The 22,571-nt window shown below is 36.9% G+C and overlaps 1 protein-coding gene across 2 annotated transcripts; it reads right to left on the bottom strand.

Annotated features, from left to right (window-relative positions):
- Positions 1-1,001: 1,001 nt before the first annotated feature.
- On the bottom strand, positions 1,002-22,494 carry LOC118829161 (JNK1/MAPK8 associated membrane protein). Of its 2 annotated transcripts, none has more exons than XM_036736130.1 (7): positions 22,466-22,494; positions 14,343-14,434; positions 13,650-13,804; positions 8,565-8,771; positions 5,311-5,492; positions 3,873-3,949; positions 1,002-1,803 (listed from the first exon to the last, which is right to left on the bottom strand). In XM_036736130.1, exons 1-7 carry the CDS (start codon positions 22,467-22,469, stop codon positions 1,585-1,587), a joined length of 936 nt encoding a protein of 311 aa, XP_036592025.1. In that variant the 5' UTR covers positions 22,470-22,494; the 3' UTR covers positions 1,002-1,584. The 2 variants fall into 2 exon arrangements, with proteins under 2 accessions (XP_036592025.1, XP_036592024.1); XM_036736129.1 differs by having other exon boundaries at positions 22,306-22,490.
- Positions 22,495-22,571: the final 77 nt, after the last annotated feature.

Raw genomic sequence — 22,571 nt, 5'->3', positions numbered from 1 at the left:
TTTACACTTTACTACAATGGAGGAGGGAGGAAGGAAGAGAGGAGAGGAGGGGAAAAAATTCATTGTTGATTTACTCCCAATCCTTGCAGAAAAAGTAGCTAGCCTTGATATTTTCCATCTATCAGGCTATCCATACATATCACATCTCTGGACAAATCGAAAATTTAAAAGACACAGACAGCATTTTAAATATAATTGGAAAACATTTAAAATTGTTATGAGGAGTTCAGGCTAATTATTTGCCATTGGTGACTTGCATCAGAAACAACCTTAGATTAGAAATCATATTTACAGGCAAAAAAAAAAAAGAAAATATGTTCCAATTGGGTCATCTTGCTTCATTTTGATCTAAAAAAAAATTAAAAACAAAACAGAACCAAATCACTTAGTATATACCACTACCATGAATTCAAACTGCATCAACAAAGTTAACAAAATACTGCTTTTCAATGCATTGCTATTCTTTTTGAAACTCCAGTGAGAGGATCTAAAACTTCCCTTAAGTAGAATAAGGACCATCTAAATCAAAGGTTCTTGACCTTTTCACAGATCCCTTAGGCAATCTGGTGAAACTACGGACCTCTTCTCAGAATGTTTTCAAATATTTAAAATAAAATAGGATTACAAAGGAAAAGAAAGGTTAGTGTAAATAAAAATCTGTTTTTGTTTTCCTCTATCCGAATTCATGGACCCCTTGAAATCTCCTGAATCTCTGCAATATCAATAGATAAACATTTTGGAGTTTTTAAAATATGAACTGCTAAAATTTATACTTTGAGGTTACAAACATTAATCTTAACTGCTGTCCTCAGGTCTACCAAGAGGACAACTATAAGAAAAAAAAAGTTCTGTATTTTTATTCTCAAAGCTTGGATATGCAAGAAAAGAAACATTTAAGTAAGAATGCTTTAAAACAAGAAAATGTGGAAAGATAACATTATTACTATTTAGAATTTAGCATTATTTCCAAACTAGCCAGGCAAGGAAATCCTTAATGATAATGTAGTTAAAATGACACAAAACTTCAGAATCTTTATTTTAGAATTTTCATTAAATTCTTTCATTTTTTTTAAGGAACAATAATTTCAACATCTCTTCAATAAAGCTATCTAAACAGAAAACCTGTTGCATATTACTGTTTTATTTTTTGTATTATGTCAAAATATTGTACAGGTTAAAATAAATAACTAAAAAAAATTTGTTTTGATGTTTTATGTAACACCACCACCAACTTACATATATTTACACATTTTTAGGAAACAGACAATTCTGTATTACAGCAAAAAATAAGCTAGAAATAATCAAAGGGCTATTATTTGTCTTTTGCCATATAACTGAAGCAGCAGTACAACACAGTGCTTCACCATGGGACTTTAGTGTAATTCTTCCAAATATCACTTGGATGCTTGCTTGGTATTTTCTAAGTCTAGTCCAGAAGGTTTGCAGGCAATCGGGTAGTATCAGCTCTGCAAAGGTTATACCACAGGATGACAAAGCAGCATGTTCAGACATTTACATTTAATTCCCCAGCTTGTTTTTTATCAAGAACGCTTCTTGGGTTTGTTGGCACATGTTCCATTTTGCTTAATGTCCATTGGCTCCTTCTGAAAGTATCCGAGATGGTTCGGTATACCTTGCAGTAAGTATGTAAAAAAGTGCAGGGGCTGGCACCAAAGCCAGGAGTGGCAAGTCTTGGTCTAGTTTATCTACTCTGGAGATGGAGATTATTCCGTAGGCATGAAGTAACCAGTGGCTGAAGAGAATAATTAGCCTTTTCTTTCTGAGAAGAAGATCTTTGAAGGACTATATGTAAAAAAACAAAACAAAACAAAAAAGAAATGCAGATATATGTTTGACTGATAGAATTTAATACATCTTACCTATTATCTGAAGTTTAGAATTCAGAACTATGTTTTTACATTAAAATGTGATAAAAGGATTCAGAGTGCAGATTAAGACATAATTTTTTTTGACGTGGCCAACGTGCTTGATTATACAGGTGTGTGAGAAGGGTTTTTCATTTTCCTTGCTTTTTCATTTGGGGAAGGGAGGTGGAAAGGAACGAGAGGGAGAAAAAAAATAGATCTTTGTGGAAAAAAATTAACTTTTAAAAGTGCGACAAATAATCATAATTTTGACACAGATGCATATGAATGCAACTGTAAGAAAACAAGTACTCTATTCACAGCTGGTTAAACTGCAGTTATATGGTACTACGGAGAAAAAATGGAAGCACCATTTCATTTATCTCTCCCACCCCTGAAAGCCTACTGACTACAGAAAAAGCTAAAAGGATGCATGAATACTACACTTTACTACACTTTCTGTTTTAGCTATATCACAGCATCTCTTAGTATGTCATTTCCCACAGAGCCAGAAATTTTAAATTTAAATCCCCAAGATTCTGAAAATAATCTTTTAGTCAAGTTCCAAATATGGAGAAAAGCTAAAATCGCCAAACTTTAAGATCACAATGATATGTTCATGATGACTAAGGTGCTGAAAGATGCTGGTGCATCTTGTGGATCATCAAGGTTAGGGATAGGGATTGGAGCTATAGTGACATAGGAACTCCTGAATGGGGAAATTTCCTCTACCAATATAGCTGAGCACCTTTTCTGCAATTTTTATTTTTAGAGTTGCCCAGAACACTGACAAGCTGTGACTTGCCCAGGTTCACACAGCTAATATGTGTCAGAGGCAGAACTTGAACCCAAGTCTACTAGGCCAGACAAAGTAATATTCAATATAATTTTACCATAAGGTCATATTTGGTCAGACAATGATTATCTGAAAGTTGTTAACTGTATGTGTGATAATACAAACCCAAAAGCAGATTAAGCAGAAAAGAGATGCCCCATGGAGGGTACAGAGTAATACCACAATTATCTGAACACTAGAATTCAGGCAACCATCGATATTCAGAACTGCAATGAGCTAGGAAGTTTAAAAAAGAAACCAGACTCTGCGGAAATGAAGAGCTGCAAACCCTAAGACAATGCTGGGTTTCTTCTGCTTCCAGAAGGAGAACTGTCATTGGCAGCTAATGGCTTGTAAGCTAATGCACAGGCTGAAACCTGAGAAGCTCCTAAGTGTTGAGTAGCAACAGCCAAGCTGGAAAACACTGACCAAGGAGTAAGCAGCAGACATTCACGTGCCTGAGAAGGGCTAGCCCCAAGAAGACCGAGGGGGATCACTGTGCAGTCTGGGGACAGGGACCCACATATACCTCTCACTCTGAAAGGAAGCTTATTTTGATAGTTCTTGCTCACTCTATGTATCATAATTAAGACTTACAATGACAGTCCCGAGTTATTAAAAGAAAATGTTCAATATATTCTTTAAGGGCTTGTTGGCAGGATGACAGCAGAATGAAGAACTCTTCACTGGAGTGAATTACTAAGAGAGAGGGAATGCAATCTGCTTTGGTGGGGAGAGAAAAGTTCTAAATCATGGATGTACTGAAATGAATATACTCTGTTCAAGGTGGGAGGGAAATGAAAGATCATGACCAAAAAGATCTGATGCTAAAAAAGAAAAAGCCTCCATTCCATGAAGACTCAGCTCTATGTGATAACGTATCATCTGTTGTGTTGGATAATAAGAGCTATATGGTAAGTTTGAAGTTAACCAGAATATTTCACTAACTGGAATATCCTCTCCAGTCATTCTGGATAAATATGAGTGTAGTACATTCTTTCATAACTTTACTTGTAAGCGAAAGCTACCATATCTTACTGTGCTAGTATTTTTAGCTGTTTTATTAAGGGTTACAAAAGAAGTTGCCAGAGTTATTACACATTCTCTACTCATATATAAACATGGTTCTTAAATCTGTAAAACATTTAACAATAGGTAAAAAGGATTCTTACCTCTATTTCTGAAGCAGACATGTATACAGCCAGCGTAACCAAGGACAAGACTAATACGATATATGGAAAGGCATAATCTGCAAGGCAAATAATATTATTTGAAAAAATCAAATCCCCATTTTAAGTAAATTTCAGAGAAAACAAAAAAGTTAGATGATTAACTATTTCACAGAGGCTGTCTGGAGTCAATTATAGCTAACTTACCTTTGGAAATGTGCTTTGAAAAAGCAAATGACTAAGCCCGATGGACTATGAAACCATGCATGCCCTTTGACCCAGCGATACCACTACTAGGTCTGTATCTCAAAGAGTTCAAAGAAAAAGGAAAAGGTCCTCTATGTACACAAATATTTATGGCAGCTCTTTGGTGGTGGCAAAAAATTGGAAATTGAAAGGATGTCCATTAATTGGGGAATGGCTGAAAAAGTTGTGGTACATGATTGTGATGAATACTATTGTACTACAAGAAGTGATAGGCAGGATGTTCTCAGAAAAACCTGGGAAGACATGAACTGATGCAAAGCGAAGTGAGCAGAACCAAGAGGACACTGTACACAGTAACAGCAATATCATATAATGACCAACTGTGAATGACTTAGCTATTCTCTGCAATACAATGACCCAAGACAATTCTAAAGGACTTATGGTAAAAAATGCTATCCACTTACAAAGAAAAAACTGATGGAATCTAAATGCAGATCAAAGCATACTTTTTAAACTTTGTTTTTCTTCATTTTTTTTGGTCTGTGTTCTCTTTTGCAACACAGCTAATGGACAACATTACAAGGGCTGTGGAAAGGCAAATACACAAATAAACTGCTTGTCAATTAAATTAATCCAACACTTCTGAAAACATTTGGAGTTACATGAGAAAAATGGTTAAATTACTCATACTCTGTCTCATTAAAAACAATGCTCAACATATATCTCAAGGATCTCAAAGGCAGGGAATAAATATTTTCAGTGGCACTTTTTGTGGTAACAAATAAGTAGAAACAGAGAGGGTATCCATCAACTGGGGAATGGCTAACAAACTGGTATACTGATATAAAGGAATATTATAGTGCCAGATGAAAGAAAAGACAAAAAAGAATTCAAAGAATTTGGGAAGATGAAGTGATGCAGAAGAAAGTAGAATAGGCACAGTAACATGAAGAAAAACAACCCTAAAATACATCAAAATTCGGATTATTGCAACAACTAATCTTGATTCCAGAGAACCAATCATTAAATAAACTTCCCTCTCCTCAGTAAAAAGAAGGTGGACTAAAGGCACAGAATGTCAGATATGTTGTCAGAGATGGTTGATGTGCTTCTAAAATAAACTTACATTTTATATCAAGTAAAGGAGTTTAAAACATTAAAGAAATAAAAAGACATTTATTATTTATTACATGTACAAATGATAAAAGTATTTCACTAACACTATCCCACTTACATAGAAGGCCTCCTCCAACTGCCTGAATGACAGTCAAAATTGGGAAGAAGTAAAGTGCTGCATAAATACTCTTAAATCGATCAGACTTCCCTAAGCCACAGGCAATCTTCTTTACCAGAAGTGGTCGGAGCAGCATCATTAATACCAAGCAAAAGGCATAATAGATAAATACAATGGTATATCTACAAAATAAAAAGAGATCAATTAAATTTAAAGTGAAAAGGTAGATTATATAAATATAAATAAATATGATGGTATGTACTTCTCTGAAATAAAATTTTAAGTGAAAAGTATGTTAGTTTTAAAAATTTCTTTCCTAGCCATTTTCAAATCAAAAAGTCTAAAAAGTTTAGTATATTAACAGCTCATTCTTTGATAAGAACAAGTTTTCAGATCTTTTATAAAGGTTGTACAGCCATCTTATGGATTAGGTTAAAGGCTGGCAGTTCTCTTAAGACTCTAAGTGAAAGAAGAATTGCCAATCTGCAATTAGTAAGGGATGTTTTCTCACCAGGAGTTTCCTATACCAGTGAAACAGAGCTCATTCCAAAACAAAACAAAAATCCCCAAACAAAACTATGATTCAGTATTAATGTTGACAGATAGGCTACATACCCAGTCAGGGTTAACATGCCTCACAGAGTGTCCAATGTTTTTGTGTTACTTCTAGTCCTTTCTGCCCTGCAACCCTAGGACTCTTGAATCAGCCTGAAAATCATATACTTGTACTATCCTTGCCCACAGCATGCTTCTTCACTATAGGGCTCTTGTAATGTTTCTGTGGTCAGCACAATATGCTGCAAAGTTTAAGACATGGTCTTTATATGCCGTACTAAAAATAAGTGTCTTTATACTAACCTGCCCTTTGGTTTGTTCAAATGTTATGGGGCTCTTAAATATGTTAAGGAGCTCCCACTTAACTGCTTATCCCATTGGAGGAAGGCATGAATCACCTGTCCCTTTGTTCTCTAAAGTTCTGGAATCGTCTGGAAAAGTTATGTCAGGTTTCTTTCTTCTCTGAGGACCTAACTACTCAGCCTCAGTGGCTCAGATTGTACTAATAACCCTCTACATCTTGACTCTCCTGTCTTAACCACAAAGAAGTAGTATGAAGGGGTAGCTGAGAATAGTACTTATGCAATTGTAGCAACTAGTAACTGCAATCTCCACATTCATTTGTAAAACTTCTAGTTAGTTAAGCTTGCATCCAAAATAGGAAATTTTGCAACTCTTTCCAATGTCCACCTTCTGAGGGCATTTGCCCTCTTCTCTACCCATCAAAAGTTTGTCACTAAGTTAGTAGGTATGTCTCTATTTGCAAAGAAAACACATATTATGGGAAAGGAATCCTATGTAAATGCTGTGATGATGTAGATATCTTTGACAATTTTCTATATTTCTTACTGAATTAGCAGAATATAAAATGTATAGTTTCCTTCAACCTTTAGATTAGTTTCTTGACTCCCTCTCACTGCCCCCCCACTTTGGATTTTTGCACTAAATAGGCCTTCCTTAGTCTTCAGAAGACATAGTTAAGGTAAGGATTATAGGTAGGTAATATGCTTGTGTAATTAAAAGAACCAAAGGGTCACTTACTTCTACTACAGTTACTGGAATTTGTTGATTTATGTCTCCGTGAAGCTGTCTGGATGATGCTCCCCTATGTTTACCATACTCTTATTCTACGGGCTCTAAGATAAACCTCTCGACACCAGAGATGTCTTATAAATTTAAAAGACTGATTTTTATGTGCAGCTTACAGAATCAATCTCAAAATGTTATAGTGACATTTTGTAAGCTTCATACAATCCTCAATTGAGTTAGGCCTTCTAAAATTTCAGGGCCAAACTAGTTCTTTAAGGCTTGAAGCTCTAAAGAAAACTAAATTTGCATACTGCTAACAGACTATGAAATTACAACTACGTGAAGCTCTCAGAAATTGTTTCATAAGTAATAACACTAGCAAATCCTTCCAAATTTCAGAACCCTCTAGAATAGATCCTAAACATTTCTTTACACTATTTGGATTGTGTTACATATGCATATATAAAGTAATCCGTATGTCTATGCATAATACCTTTAAAAGACCATGTGATTTATCTTCATTTACATTAATGTTTTATTTATTAACAGAAAACACACTTAAGGATTAATGCTGACCTAAAGTACACTTTTTCTTCCCCGTCTCCCTCAAATTCACACCACATGGCCTTATTTTATTTAGCATGAAATAAAAAACTCACCTGATTTTAATTCCTAGAACCCAAACACCAGGTTAGCCTATTTTCTTCAAGCAAAATATAACAATATGAGCATTAATATTGTACAAGGAGTGTCCAGTATTCTAATCCATATTACCATTTTACTTGCATACAAGTTATGTTAAAAATAAGCTATTTTGATGAAATTAAACATTTACTACATAATAGGATTCTATCTTTACAGTTCACAGGACATTTAAAAACAAGCCTCCCCCATCTACCCTCTCTAGCCTTAAATCTATCTTTCGGAGTTCTTTATAATCTTGGAGAAGGGACTTTTTTTTTTTTTGGCAAAGTCAGCACTTAGCACGGTACCCAACATGTAGTGGCACTCAGGAAATGTTTATGCTTAACTTGTTTATAACTAGAGCTAATCATTTACCCTTGTACTCAAGTGTTCAAGTGATTCTCTATCATCTACCAGACAAAGTTCCCATTCCAGTGCAGGGCATTCAAGGTTCTTCAGAATATAGTCCCACCCTCCCTTTCTAACGTCCTCTCCTACTCCTCCCCTTCACATGGTCTCTATTCCAACCAAACTAAACTATGTGCTGTCTCTTGAACATGGCCTATGCTTTTCTGCCTCTATATGTTTGCTTCCACCAATGTCTTTGTCCATGTCTTCTGCTGAAATCCTACCTGTTGTTTCTCAACTTGAAGGATCCATGAGACTTTTCCAGATACTCTCCATTAAGAAATGGACTTTCTTCCTTGAACTTACATGAAGTACTCTGCACCTTTCTGATACATTTTTATATTACTTTACACTTATTTAATGTGTGTGTGTGTGTGCGTGTGTGTGTGTGTGTGTGTGTGTACGTGTATGTGTGTATGATACTGCCCCACTACATTACAAACTAAATGTGAGCAGGGATTGAATATCATCTGAACTTTTTCTTCTCTGTAGTTGACTAGTACCCTATATACAGTAGGGGTTTAATAAATATTAAAGTGAAATGAAATAAACTGAATTAGGAAGCACTCTGTACTTACAGTGGGTAGACAGCTTCATGAGTACAGTGTATTGTGGTAATATAATCAGGACTTGGGTTGTAGAGCATTGTGTACCAGTCAGAAAGCATCAATACTCGACAAGAACGAATTTGCAGAACACCAACTGGATCGCTCACAAGTAACGTAACAATAGCTGCCACACTGCATTCAAATAAGGCAGTGACATGCTGAAATAATGCACTGGAACTAGAGGGAGAAAAAGAAGGCAAGAAAGTTATAAAGTTACATGTAGTTGTTTCTGAATCTGATTTCCAGAAACTTTTTACCGAAGAAAACTTTACAGGGAAGGTGCAAATATGAAATTTTAAGAAGGATTCAATCAATCTACAAAAAAAGACATACCCTTCCCAGGTTTAACACTACCACATAGCACAATTAAAGTAAAAATTTACACCGAAATTGTCTCCACCTCTTTAACAGGATGACAACCATTATTATTACAAAAAAAATGTTTATTGGGAGCTTCCAGTCCACTTTGCTGAATCTATTTCATGGAAGAACAAGTAATTTCAGGATTAGTTAGATGGATTCAGAACTCACTGAACAATTAGAACCAAAGAACATTAACGACTTGATATCAACCAGGAGAGATGTTACATGGTCCTGTCCTTGACCCTGTTAAATATTTTTAGAAATGTCTTGGATCAAATTAATAGATAACATAAAGCCGGGTGAGCAAAGTGTTAGATGACAGAACTAAAAAGATCTCGACAGGCTGAAATAATAAATCAAATCTACTAGCATAAAATTTAACAGGGATGATTATAAAGTCCTATACTGGTAATTCACAGTACAATGAATCAACAATGTGGAGTAGAGGCCCCAAAAAGTGAACAAAACTTTAGGCTACATTAATGTAAGTGTGGCACCCAGAGACAGAGAGGCGCCCTCTTGTACTCTTGTCAGATAACATCTGAAACAATGGGTCCAAAATTGATCCCCATACTGACAAGTGTATTTTGGAGATGTCCAAAAGAGAGTAACCAGGATGGTTAAGAGGACTCAAAACCATGTCATCTGAGAAGTGGTTGGAAGAGCTAGGAATGTAAGGCCTAGAAAACAAAATATTTGGAGGAGAGGATGAAGATAGGAATGTTATCCTGAGTTATCTGAGAGTTATCAAGAAGAATTAAAATTATTCTTCTTGAGTTCAAAGGGCAAAACTAGGGTCAAAAGATAAAAAGTAAAGGGACATCATACAAAAGTGGAATGGACTGCTTCAAGAAGTAGTGAGTTCACCAGTACTGTGATGGATGAGCACAGAATGGATGAACCTGTTGGGGGGTGTCATAAAATGGTTTTATGTTGGACTACATAACCTCTAATGTCCCTCCAAACTTTAAGATCCTATGATAAGGATGCTGCTTCAATACTTTCAAGGATCTTTGATTTTTATCAATGTGACTTTCAATGATTCAGACTGCAAGCCCTCTATGAAAACAACTTTCAAGTTGCAGTGGGTGGTTAATATTTATCATCTGCGGTCCACATAATGTGATTCTCTCTCAACTTAACTAGGCTGGACCTCAGACAATGTACAGTCCATCTCCAGGTCCAACCTCCCAAAAATTTCCAGCTTAGCTGATCATGCCAGGGCTTATGCTCCATATGAATGATTTTGAGAATTGATGGTCACTCTGTGCCAACATGGAGCACGGCAGCAGAATTTCAGTGGAGAATAAGGATGGTAACACGGAATAACTGACATAAAAATATTTTACTCTATCATTTTATTCAACTTCATTTTTGGCTACTAGTGCTATTCATATTTTTAGATACAAAATTATTATTTACAAAAATGGTCAACTGTGTGCTGCAACATATAAGACAGAAATTTTTATTCCATAAAAAGGTTCAGAAAGTGATTTTCTGGTTATTTAGGATAAATCATTGCTACTGTGGTATCTCTTTAAAAAATTATCACTATAAAATATGAATTTGCTGAAATTACTTATGTACATTTTCAAGAGTTCACTTAAGACTACATGTATAAGTTCATCTATGGGAGAACATGGATAAAAAAGTATAGATAAGGAGTGACAAAGCACCAATGTAGGACATGCCAATATCAATAAGACCACAAATCTACAGACATAAAATTTATAAATATTTAGGAAAACATTGCATTTTTAATAGGTCCATGTTGAAAAGACAAAGTTGGAAGAGGAATGTGGAATTTTAAAAAGCATGTCAGGTTCTATCCTAAACACTCTGTTCAATCCTCTACATTTTAAATCCCCTAAGCACCAGCACCACAACACAGTAAATATACCCCTAGGAAAACATTTTACATAAATTGAAGCCCATTTCCCCCAATAACTTAAATTATCTGTTTTACAGATGTCTTATCTTCATTTCTGATCCTTCTTAAATTAAGTGGTATCAAATACAGTGACATCTCTATCAAAAAAAAATCTGAATATATTCTATTCAATGAACATTTATGAAAACTTAATACATCCAAGACAATAAGCTAGTGGCCAGATGCTGTTGATACAAAGACCAAAAAAAAAAGTCTTTGCCCTCAAAAAATTTACATGTGAACAGATAAGTAAATACAAGCTATGTTTGAGGAGGGAGAGAACCTAAGACTGGTGGAGGCTTCCTGTAGGAAACTTCAGCTGAGCCTGGAAAGAAGCAAAAGATTCTAATGAGTAGAGGTGAAGTAGGCTGTATTTCAAGTGTGGGAGACAGCTTGTGCAACACCAAGTAGGGAGGAGACAGACTGCTAAATTCACAGAAGACCAAGTAGGCCAGTGGTGCTGGAATACAGAGGGCCTAAAGGAGAGTAAAGTAAAATAAGCCTGGAAAGACAGACTGCAGACTAAATGAAAATGCCAAGCTAAGGCACTGGTATTTTATCTAGAAAGAAGCTCAGGATTCTAAGAGGAGGAAGTGAGGCCCCCATGCATTCCAGGAATGGGGACCAGCTTATCCCAAGTGAGGCGGCAGGAGACGGCCTCCCACCTTACCCCCGCCCCCTCTCTTAGCTGGTCTCTGCCCCCATACCAGGATGTCCCGCCTCTCAGAACCTTGGCTTCTTTCCAGACTGAGCTCAAGTATCACTGCCCATCTACACCTTTTTGATCACCTTACTTGTCAGTGCTTTTTCCCTTCTTTCCTTCAATGTCAAGAGGGAGCTACTGAAGATATTTGAGCAGGGAAGTGATATGGTCAAGTCTAAAACTTGTGCTTCACATGATTTTATTTTTTTTAGCCAGCTGTAATAGATTGTAGAGGAGGACAGAATAGAAGGAAACCAATTAGAAGGCTATTACAACAGTTAGGGAGTGCAATTAAATCAAAACAAAATTTAATAAGCAAAGAATTTTTATCATATTAAAAAAAGAAGAGAGCTGCCCACATGGGAGAAGCAGCATGGTTTAGTGGGAAGTATGCTGGACTTAGAGCTGGAAAGGACCTGGGTTCACATCTTGCCTTGTTAGCTAAGCAGTCATGGCCATTAACCTCTTTAAGTCTCACATTTCTCATCTGTAAAATTGGGATAGTTATACCTATAGTACCTTATCCTCACAAGAAGGATGAAATAATATATGTAAAACGTTTTTCAAAACTTAAAGTTCAATATAAATGTAAGACGCTAGTGTTATTATGGTTGTATTTGTTACCACCTTGTTGAAAGTAAAGAGAATGTAGCCTAAGTTTTCTTCTTTGGCTTTCTTCCAGGCCAGAAATGATTTCTTCCAGGATAGAAAATGTCTTAGCCTAGTACAGGTTCCCTGGCAGACTCCATCTCTGAAGATTAATAAAGGTTTATTGACCTGAACAAAATCTTTCAATTTCCCTTTCCTGGTACACATTGGCCTATTCCAATTTAACTACTGTAAAGACTGATCAACCTCACAAAAAATTCAACCGACTATACCTTAACAGAGAGGATATGACTAGTTGCCATGGTGGAAGTCATTTCCAGGTTAGCTGAACATATATAATCAGATCACAGACTAGTTATTCAAACATCAAAATCAAGACTAAATTAGAACGAAGGGAAGACACTGAATGAAGTTACAACAGCTTCAGACTGACCTATTCAAACAGCTGTTGAATGTCCTGCAAACGTGAAGTGGAAAAGGTAAAAACATTATCCCTGATTATTTGCATTTCCTGCATAAATTTCATGCCATAATAATCTTTAATATAAGGCCTGGAATGGATCCCTAAGCCTCTAAGTCAGATAAGGAAATGTAATTTTTTCTAGAGATACTGCAATTTATCTTTATCATTCCACCAACCTTCTTCCCTGCATTAAATCAAAATCATTTTGGGGAGTTGCTCTCTAAGAAGCCTTTACAAGCTGTTTTGAATGAATGAATAAAGAGTTAAATGCTAACTCTTGAGCAAAGCACTGTACTAAGTGCTGGGGATATAAGTAGAAAAGTAAGATAGACCCTGCCCTCAAGGAGCTCACATACTAATTTTGGAAAGGAAACAATCATTTTGTGGTGCAAATAATCACTCCTTATTTGTTTGTGCTTTCCTATCAATTTTCTTAAATCTGGTCACATCTATATTACTATTAACAAATGTTAATTATATTCCACTACATTAAGTATTTGTCAATCCTGTAATTATAAACATTAAGTCAAAGCAAGTTCTGTACTATAATTATTTACTACCTATAGTTATAAAATCATCTTCTTCAATACCCTCAAAATAAAAGACAAAGAATATTTACCTTGTTAATTAAAATTAATCAGGCTTTGGATGACTATGACTATCAGTAACTATTCAACTATATCAGTACTTATAATGTGAAGGTAAATAGCTGAAGATATTTAATTTGAATACTGTAAGATATTTCTAGAACAGGAGTTCTTAACCTTTTCTGTGTCATGGACCCCTTGGGCACTATGGTGAAGGCTACGACTCTCCTCAGAATAATGCCTTTAAATGTATAAATGCATAGGATTAACAAGGAAACCAATTCTATTAAACTACAGTTATCAACATCTTTTAAAACAAATTCACAGATCCCAGGTTAAAAATCCTGGAAGATCCTTTCCCCATTCAGAAATTTTTTACTGATAATCAAGGCTAGCTAACCTTTTTTTGCCTGAATACCACTCAATGAAGAACCAATGGAGAACAAGAGGAAGCAAGGCCATAAAGCCAAGGTAGAGCCAGTCATAAAGTTCTGGGGACTCCGTACATGGCTGACAATATTTCTGAGTATTCGTTCTCTGTCCTCTTGGGCATACCTGAAAAATAGAAAAACTTTCTTATTTAAAGAATTACTTGTTAATGTTAACTAGAAGTATAAAAACTTTAATTACTTAATAAGACCTATTTTACTCGAAACATTTAATTATCTGCAGCCTTCAGAAATTAAAAGATTTATCATAACTACATTATTAAATATTTTTTAATGAATGGACTCCATTTGTTAAAGTAGTTGACAATGGAAAATGTGCTTATTAAATAAATTTAAAAATAACCCCATAGGGATATTCTGGAGGTAGAATGCTAACCTACTATGTATACAATATGCTATGGCAAATTAAAAAAATCAGAAATGACTATAAAAGATGATTTAACATGTACTTGGTAAATACAGAAATGCACTATTCTGCAGATAATCAATATAATAAATATGGATTTTTATGTTAATGAACTTCTGATAAATTGTTAAAACCTTTAAGAAGAACAGAAGAACAAAATTTTACTTTTGAAAAGATTTGAAAAAGCAATGAAGATCAAAAACTGACTGATGAAACACTAAATAAAGGTAAGGCTTACCCCACATTCTCCATATATCTCGGTTGAATCATTTTTATATATCAATGTCTTCCCACAATAGAGTCCAAGGCATGCTGGTTGAATATCAATAGCTTTTTAAAAACAAATGCCAAAATAGTAACATATTACTGAACATGAATGAAATAACAACAGTGAAACATTTTTGCGCAAACATTAGAAAACATTTCAATGTCACCCCACTCTGTCACTATTTCCTTTAGCTGGATGCAAGCTGTACAGGCGCAGAGAAGACAGACTTCAAGGGCTATAGAAATGTTACCTATTAATAATGCTTACAGTCACAGGCCATAAGGACCAGGATATGCAATTTTCAATCTTATTTCTACGCAATTTCAAAGTTCTAGATGAGAATATAATTCCTGTCTGAATAGGGCCATTTGTAATAGATAACTGAGATATGTAATCATGAAGCACTTAATAACGTGCACAGTACTTCTCCCTTTGTCTCTCCCAAGCTCAATTCCCCAACCACATAGCACAGTTTCTATTGCCTTAAATGTACTAGGAGAATGTCATGGAGAAGTCACAGGAGGTCACAGTGCGTACTGACTGGTAGATCTCCAACTAACTGGTGCCACCACCACAGCAATTCCCAGGGGAAGAGAAGCACACCAATAGCTAACGTTCATGTAACACTGTGCAAAGTGCCTTTCAGGTTTTATCTCATTTGATCCTTAGAACAGCCCTGTGAGGCACATGCTATTATTATGTCCATTTTACAGATGAGGAAGCTGAGGCAAACAGAGGCTAAAATGACTTGCCCAGCACCACACCGCTGCTAAGTGTCTGAGGCTGCAACTCCACTCAAAGCCTAGCACACTATCCACTGTGTCACCAAGCTGTTAACATCTCTCTCTTCCTATCTATTTGCACACATATCCCTCTCAAGGCTTTCAAAAAATTAAAAACAGAACACGCATGCCTCCTAACATCCTTCAAAGCATGCCATCGGAACGTGGCTCTAATGCTCGGGTTGGCATGGCATATGGGGGAAATTTTTTAAAAGGGGTGCTTAGTACTTCAGCTACGTTAACTGCTTCCCTGATTTCCCCAGTGAGGTGTGATTCTTCCCCTCTTCAAATCTTTGAGGGAAAAAATTTGATCTCTCCTGCATACCTAGTCATTTTATAACTTGCATTTTGATTACTTGTATAATTTGTCTCATTAAAGCTCCTCAAAGGAAGACACTTGTTGTTTTCCATCCATGCTATCGACAGGACCTGGCATGATGTCTTTCACAGAGTAGACATTTCATAAATGCTTGTTAAACTGAACTAGAAAAAACTTAAACTGAAAAAGGCTCTAATCTGTTGTGAACTTTGGTACATAAGAGTACTGCTGAAGTGTTCAATGTCCCCTTTAAAAAGAGATTTTTGCCTAGATGATGAAATCAGAAGGGCAACATTAGAAAATAAAATTCCAGTGTAGAACTTGTTAAAAATAACTGTATTTAAAATGTGCAGAGTTAAAGTGAAAAGAATTGACAATTATTTAAATATTTTTTAATATTAAATGACAAATTTTTCATAAATTCAAACCCATGCTCCATGTGTCCTGAAATATCCTTCTTTACTCAAAGACTAAATATAATAGTATCTTTCATAATTGAGAGCTGGAGAAAATAAAAAGTAGCACATACTGAGTTGACTCCTGTTTAATTTTACTCAATTTCTGGGTGTTTCCTAGGCCACACCCTCTTCTGTCTCTTTACTAGGTTTCCAGAGGTTCCTTGGCACAATACTGCCAGGCCTGTTAGTGCCAGTCATAAGGATAGGTCCCCTAAGACACAATAACCCAAGGGTCCTGCCCTAAGTCTGGGCCTTCATCAGTTGACTTCTCTCCATTCACAGGTACTCTGCCTGAATTCACTGCCCAATAGTTAGCTTACTTGAATCCCCTTAGTCTAACCATCTCAGAAACACTGAACTCTGAGTGCCAAAAGCAACCCCAGCTGTCTGCTCATTCCTACCCACCTCAATCCTAATATCCCACTCCCCACCCATAGCCTATGCAATGTCTCACTCCTGATTTGCCAACCCCTACTACTGTGCCCTCTGGAAATTCCAATCCATATTGAACAAACTTACTCTCAATTTAAGGGGAGGAGGAGAGCAGGGGTTGGGCGGGGGGTGGGGTGGGGGGGTGTAATGATAAAAGGGAGGGCAGATTAAGGGATGCTGTGGTTAGAAGCAAAAAAGAGTTTTGGGGAGGGTCAGGATAAAAAAAAGGGAAGAAACAGAAGAAAATGGGACAGAGGGAAATACACAGTAATTATAACTATGAATGTGAATGGGATGAGCTCATCCATAAAATAAAAATAAAATTTAAAAAGTAGATAGCAGAATGGAATCAAGAATCAAACAATGTATTGTTTACAAGAGACACACTTTGAAACAGAAAGGCACATACAGTGTTAAAATAAAGGAAAGGACTGCAACAGAACCTAATATGCTTCAGCTTAAATAAAAGAGGCAGGGCTAGTAATCATGATCTCAAAAACAGACCTAATTAAAAACAATCAGGCAAACTACATTTTGCTAAAAAAAAAAAAAAAAAGTACCACAGACAGTGAATATAAAAAAAATTACAAGTTTCTCAGATAAAGACCTTATCTCTCAAATATATACTGAGTATAGAACTGAGTCAAAGTTATTAAAAAAAAAAAGCTATTCCCCAATTGATAAATGGTCAAAGGATATAAACAGGCAGTTTTCATAAGAAAAAAATCAAAGCTATCTACAGTTATATGAAAAAATGCTCTAAATCACTACTGATTAGAGAAAGGCAAATCAAAACAATTCTGAAGTACCACCTCACACCTTTCAGAAATGACAAATCCTGGAGAGGATATGGAAAAAAAGGTACATTAACAAACTGCTGGTGGAATAGTAAACTAGTCCAAACATTCTGGAGAACAATATGGAACTATAAAACTGTGCATATCCTTTGACCCAGCAATACCACTACTAGATCTGTATCACAAAGAGAGCAAAAAAAAAAGGAAAAAGACTTATATATGCAAAAATATTGATTGCAGCTCTTTTTGTGGTGGCAAAGAATTGGAAATTGATGGGAAGATCATCAATTGGGGAGAATGGCTGAACAAGTTGTAGCACACTATTGTGATTAAGTACTACTGTGCCACAAGAAATGATGGAGGGGTGGGGATGGGGATGAGGGTGGTTTCAGAAAAGTATGGCAAGACCCATATGAACTGAAGCAAAGTGAAGTGAGAAGAACCAGGAGATCATTGTGCACAATAACTGCAATGTTGTGATGAAGATAAACTGTGAAAAACTTGGCTACTCTGATCCAAACAATGATCCAAGACAATTATAAAGGGCTCATGATGAAAAAATGCTATCCACCACCTAAGAGATAATTAATTGATGATCTAAGTGCCAGTTGAAGTATTATTTTCTCACTTTATTTATCTTGCTTTTAAAAAAAATATGGCTAGTATGGAAATGTTTTGCTTGATTTTACATGTATAATTGATATCATATTGTTTGCCTTCTCAGTGGGAGTGGGGAGAGAATTTGGAACTTAAAATTTTAAATGAAAAGAATGTTAAAAATAAATAATTACAAAAAACCAATTAACATTTGTTGATTTGAATAAATCTTGATAATCTCAAACAAACAAAAACCAAGCCTTTACTCTCATTTTAGACCTCCTCCTTTCTTGAACTCCTTTTATGGCTGACATTCACTGAGACGCTGGCTCCTTCCAGAAAACAGTACATCTCTGACCATCCTTTCCAGCACTGGAAGCACTTTCTCTCTTTCACCTCCCTCTACTCCCAATCTGATCCCAGGGGTTTTCTTTACTTCTCACTGCCCAGTTCAGATATTCCCTTTACCATCAACATTCAACAAACTCAACTCCTTTGAGGTTCACTCCATATAAATTTTTTACCCAATCTATATCATGGTAGCCATTAAAGTCCCAGAACATTCTTCCTCCTCCTGTCTGGATGTCTCTTCTCCCATCCCAACTCCTGCTCTTATAACAGGGAACGTCAGTGTGTACGTTGAATACCCTGACTTTCCAGTTTTTCAACCTATTCAACCCATATAACCAATTCCTCTACTCCCTCTCAGCCAAATAATACCCTTGCTTATGTCAACATCCACAAGTAACCTACTGCCATATTAAAGAACTCTGATATTCCTTTATCCAATAACAATTCCTTATAATTGCAACTCTCCATGTGCTTTACTACCCCTAACCCTTTTCTTCAACCTCTTCATGACTTCCAATCTACACACCCCTTAGTACTTTCTGAGGACACCAATCCTGTTCTAGCTCTCTTCTCAAATGTGACCCCTTGGTGAACTAGTTCTACTCTACACTATACTCTAGAGTCCTTGTTCTTTCCACTTGCCTATCACATCTCACCAAACCTAGGTCACTCCAACACCTTCCCACTTCAACCTTACTCACCTGCTGAACAGAGCTGAAGGAAGTCACAAACCATGCTGAGAAGTGTCCACTACAAATTTATGTGATCTAAATTCAAATGAGTCCTCACTGAAACAAGGCCATCTTTCCATTTCTCTTTAATTAGTTCTCTCTCTCATTCACTGTTATGGCTGTTCAAAACATTCTCTTCTCTCTACAAGCCCCCATGGCATTCTCTCCCCTTACTCTCTCAGTTGAGGTCCTTGTTTCATACTTCATTGGAAAAATTGAGGCTGTTTGCCAAAAGCTCTTCTCTTTCTCCTTATCTCAAATCTGTCTCCTCCTTCAATCCAGCCTCTCATGAAGATGTGGTTTTTTTCCTTGCCAAAGCCATACTCTCCAATCCCAAACCCTCCCATGTTCTCCACCAGACTGCCCCCACTACTATCTCCTTAATCTTCAATCTCTTCCTACTGAATGGCTGCATCTCTGATATCTACAAACACCCAAATCTCCCCCATCCTTTAAAATAATTTTTTAAAAAAATCGTCACTAGATGCTTCCATCCCTGTTGAATTCCTTCCCATCCCTCTCCTCCCCCTCTCAGTTAAATTGAAAAAAAATCTATGCTTAGTTGCCCCTGCTTTAATTGTTGCAAGTTTTATTCACCAGTAGATTTAAGTTTATTCATAAAATATTTCATTGTTTTGAACTCTTTTTTAAAATGAAAAACCCAACTAAAAGGGTTCCACCTCATCATCAGATTCAGATACTTCCTCATCTTGACTAATCTGGAAATAATGAAATTTGTAAGTCTCCTTGTCATATGTAACACGACACCACTCATGAAGATTGTTCTTAAGGTATTTCTTGGTAAAGCATTTTAAGTACTTTCTGGAGAACTGTTTCTCAGACACAATTGTGATCTTATTTTTTTGAAAAGTTCAATATACGTAACATTTTCTAGTTTTCCAGGCTTCGAGAACTGTTGAAAATTTCCAGAATCAAAGATTCCATCCGCTACTGCATGGTTAAGATCAAGGTTAAACTTCAAAACTAATTTCTTAGTCTTTCCTCCTCCTCCCTGCATCCTTCTCCCCACCCCACCCCTTTCTTCTCCTCCTCCTCCTCTTCTTTTTTGCAGCCCCATCTTGGACATAAAATAGGAAGACAGGATTCTTTCTTCTAAACCTTCTGCCATTTGGTCTCTGACCTCATCTTTATCATTTCTCCCTCCACCACATCTGTCAGGTAACTCCCCTTCTCTCTATTCACACAGTGACCACCCTAGTTCAGGTCCTCATTGCCTCTCTTGACGGGACTATTTCAATAGCTTCCTAAACGATCTCCCTGTTTCAAGTCTCTTCCCAATGTAATTCACTCTTCACACAACTGCCAAAGTAATTTTCCTAAAGCAAAGGGCATGCCCCTCCTCCTATTCTACAGGCTCACCACTACCTAAGATCAAAAACAGACATCTGTCATTTGAAGTTTATCACAACCATGCCCCTTTCTAACTTTCCAGTCTTCTTACATATTACTTGCCTCCACATACCTGCCCCCAGGCCTCAAATGCTCTGTTCTCCTCACTTCTGCCTCTTAAAAATCTCTGGCTTTCTTCGAGACTCAGCTCAAATACCACCTTCTACAATGAGACCTTTTCTGGTCCTCATAGCTGCTGATATCTTCTCCACTAAGGTCACCCTCTGAAGACCCCGTAACTATCTTGTATATATTCACTTATATGTATGCTATCTCCTTCTTTAGAAAGCGAGCTCCTAAAGGATTGAATTTTTTCCTTGCATCCCAGAATAGGCACCTAATAAATGTGTACTGATCTTCTTTGATATGATGTCAGAGATAATCCTGGAAATGATATAATTTGAGAGAGTCTCTTAACGATGAGTCTTCACTCAGTTTCCCTCACTGGACTGATACATACTGAATATTTAGGTGAGTTGTAGAACTTACAGCTGAGTGGGAAAGTAAAAATCATAGGTCCAACCACCTTAAACTTCTTTTCCAGAAAAGGACTCTAAAGCCTAGAGTAAATAAATGATTCGCCCATTGTCTCTCTCGGCTGAAAATGAATTCGAGGAGTAGGATGTGAACCCAGCTCTCCTTCGCAGTCTTTAGATCTGAAGTCAGAAAAATGAAGATCTCATGCCTGGCAAATACTAACAGCTAAATAAATACTTGTTGATAGACAACCTTGGCCTCATTTTTTTATGCAAAAGAAGTTTCCTTTATTGTTTTTTCATCATCATACTCCACAGCTGGGTGGTGAAATGATTACAGTGCTGAACCTGGAGTCAGGAAGCATCCAAGCTCAAATCTTTTTTGTGCAAATACTAGCTGTTTAACTCTGGCCAACTCACTTACTTGACATCTCCCAGCTTTGGTTTCTTTGTCTGTAAAATGAGGATAATAAACATCACCAACTTGACATGATTGTTGTGAGGATCAAATGAGGTAACAGAATAAATGTGATTATTATTAAAATTATTACTTAGCACTTAAAATTTTGAATTCACTCTTATTTCCATGACAATCTGAAATCGCTTATATAAATATTGTTATTAATAAGCTTAGCAGACTCAGCATTTAAAATGTTGAAATCATTCCCTACACCCCCTATAAACCTTAAAGCACTATATAGGTATTATTATTAATAACACTACTTAGCATTTTAAATTTTGAACTCACTCTCCCAAGATAACCTTAAGCGCTATTAAATTATTAATAATAAATTTGTTAGACTCGGAATTTTCGATTTTGCAATCACTTCCCCGAACCCTTGCAAGCCTTAAAGCATTATATAAGTATTTTTAATAAATTTATTATACTCGGAATTTTAAATCGTGAAATCACTTCCCTGAACTTTTGCAAACTCTAGAGAGCTATATAAATATATCATTAATAGTTACTACTCAGCATTTTAAATTGGGAAACAACTTCCTCAAACCTGAAAGCGCTAAATATTAATAAATTTATTAGACCCAGCACTTAAAATTTTGAGATCACTCCGCCACCCCGTGCAAACCGTAAAGTGCTACATAAACATTAATAGCGATTTAAATTTGAACTCCCTCTACCCCAACCCCTGTAAACCTTAAAGCGCTACGTAAATATTACTGATATTATTTATTATTCAGCATTTTAATTTTGTAATCAACGTTCTCTAGGCCCAACACATACACAAAGGACTTCTAATAAATGAGTTTATTCCTTTTTAAGTCGGACTCGGCTTCACCCGCTTCCTCCTCCGCTGGGGCGCTCCGACACCATCCCACCCCGGGGCCCCGGAAATCCCTGCATCTCGCACGCTCATTTTCCCCGACGTACAGGCGGGGGTGGAGGAAGGCAGCAGCTGCTCGAGCCAAAGCTCCGAGTGGGGGGAGGGGAAAACCGGGTGCGCGAGCCGAAGCCGCGGGAGGGATGGGCCCGAGTCCGGTCACCTCCGCCTCCCACTGGCCCCCAGGGTAAAGTGAGATGGCGGGTGAGGGGAAAGCTTGCACGGGGAACGATGACCACTCACCCATTGGCCTTTTGGACTGAGAACCGGGACCAGCCTAAAGGCTGCACCAGCCAGGGTGATTACATCCGGGCCGCAGGAGCTCCCAAACCCGGTAACTGTGGCTACAGCTTGACTAAAGCCCCGCCCCCCGCCTATGGACGACCAGTTCCGGAGCACTCACCCATTGGCCTTTTGGATTCCGGACCGTGATCTGCGGAAGGGCCACACCACCGGAACAGTCACATCCGTTACGTAGCAGCGCCCAGGGCTCCTCCTCCTGGTAACTG

This window comes from Trichosurus vulpecula, chromosome 8, assembly GCF_011100635.1.
Source record: "Trichosurus vulpecula isolate mTriVul1 chromosome 8, mTriVul1.pri, whole genome shotgun sequence".
Classification (NCBI taxonomy): Eukaryota; Metazoa; Chordata; class Mammalia; order Diprotodontia; family Phalangeridae; genus Trichosurus; species Trichosurus vulpecula.
The sequence above is the reverse complement of the archived record's forward strand: the minus strand, read 5'-3'. Positions and strand labels throughout refer to the sequence as shown.

Bases quoted from the DNA above. Each gene is read 5' to 3' on its own strand.
- LOC118829161 (XM_036736130.1), bottom strand. The intron at 5,493-8,564 runs GTAAGTACAGAG...TTTATTTTGTAG, and splicing joins CATGAAGCTGTCTACCCACT to ATATACCATTGTATTTATCT. The intron at 1,804-3,872 runs GTAAGAATCCTT...TTTTACATATAG, and splicing joins TGTCTGCTTCAGAAATAGAG to TCCTTCAAAGATCTTCTTCT.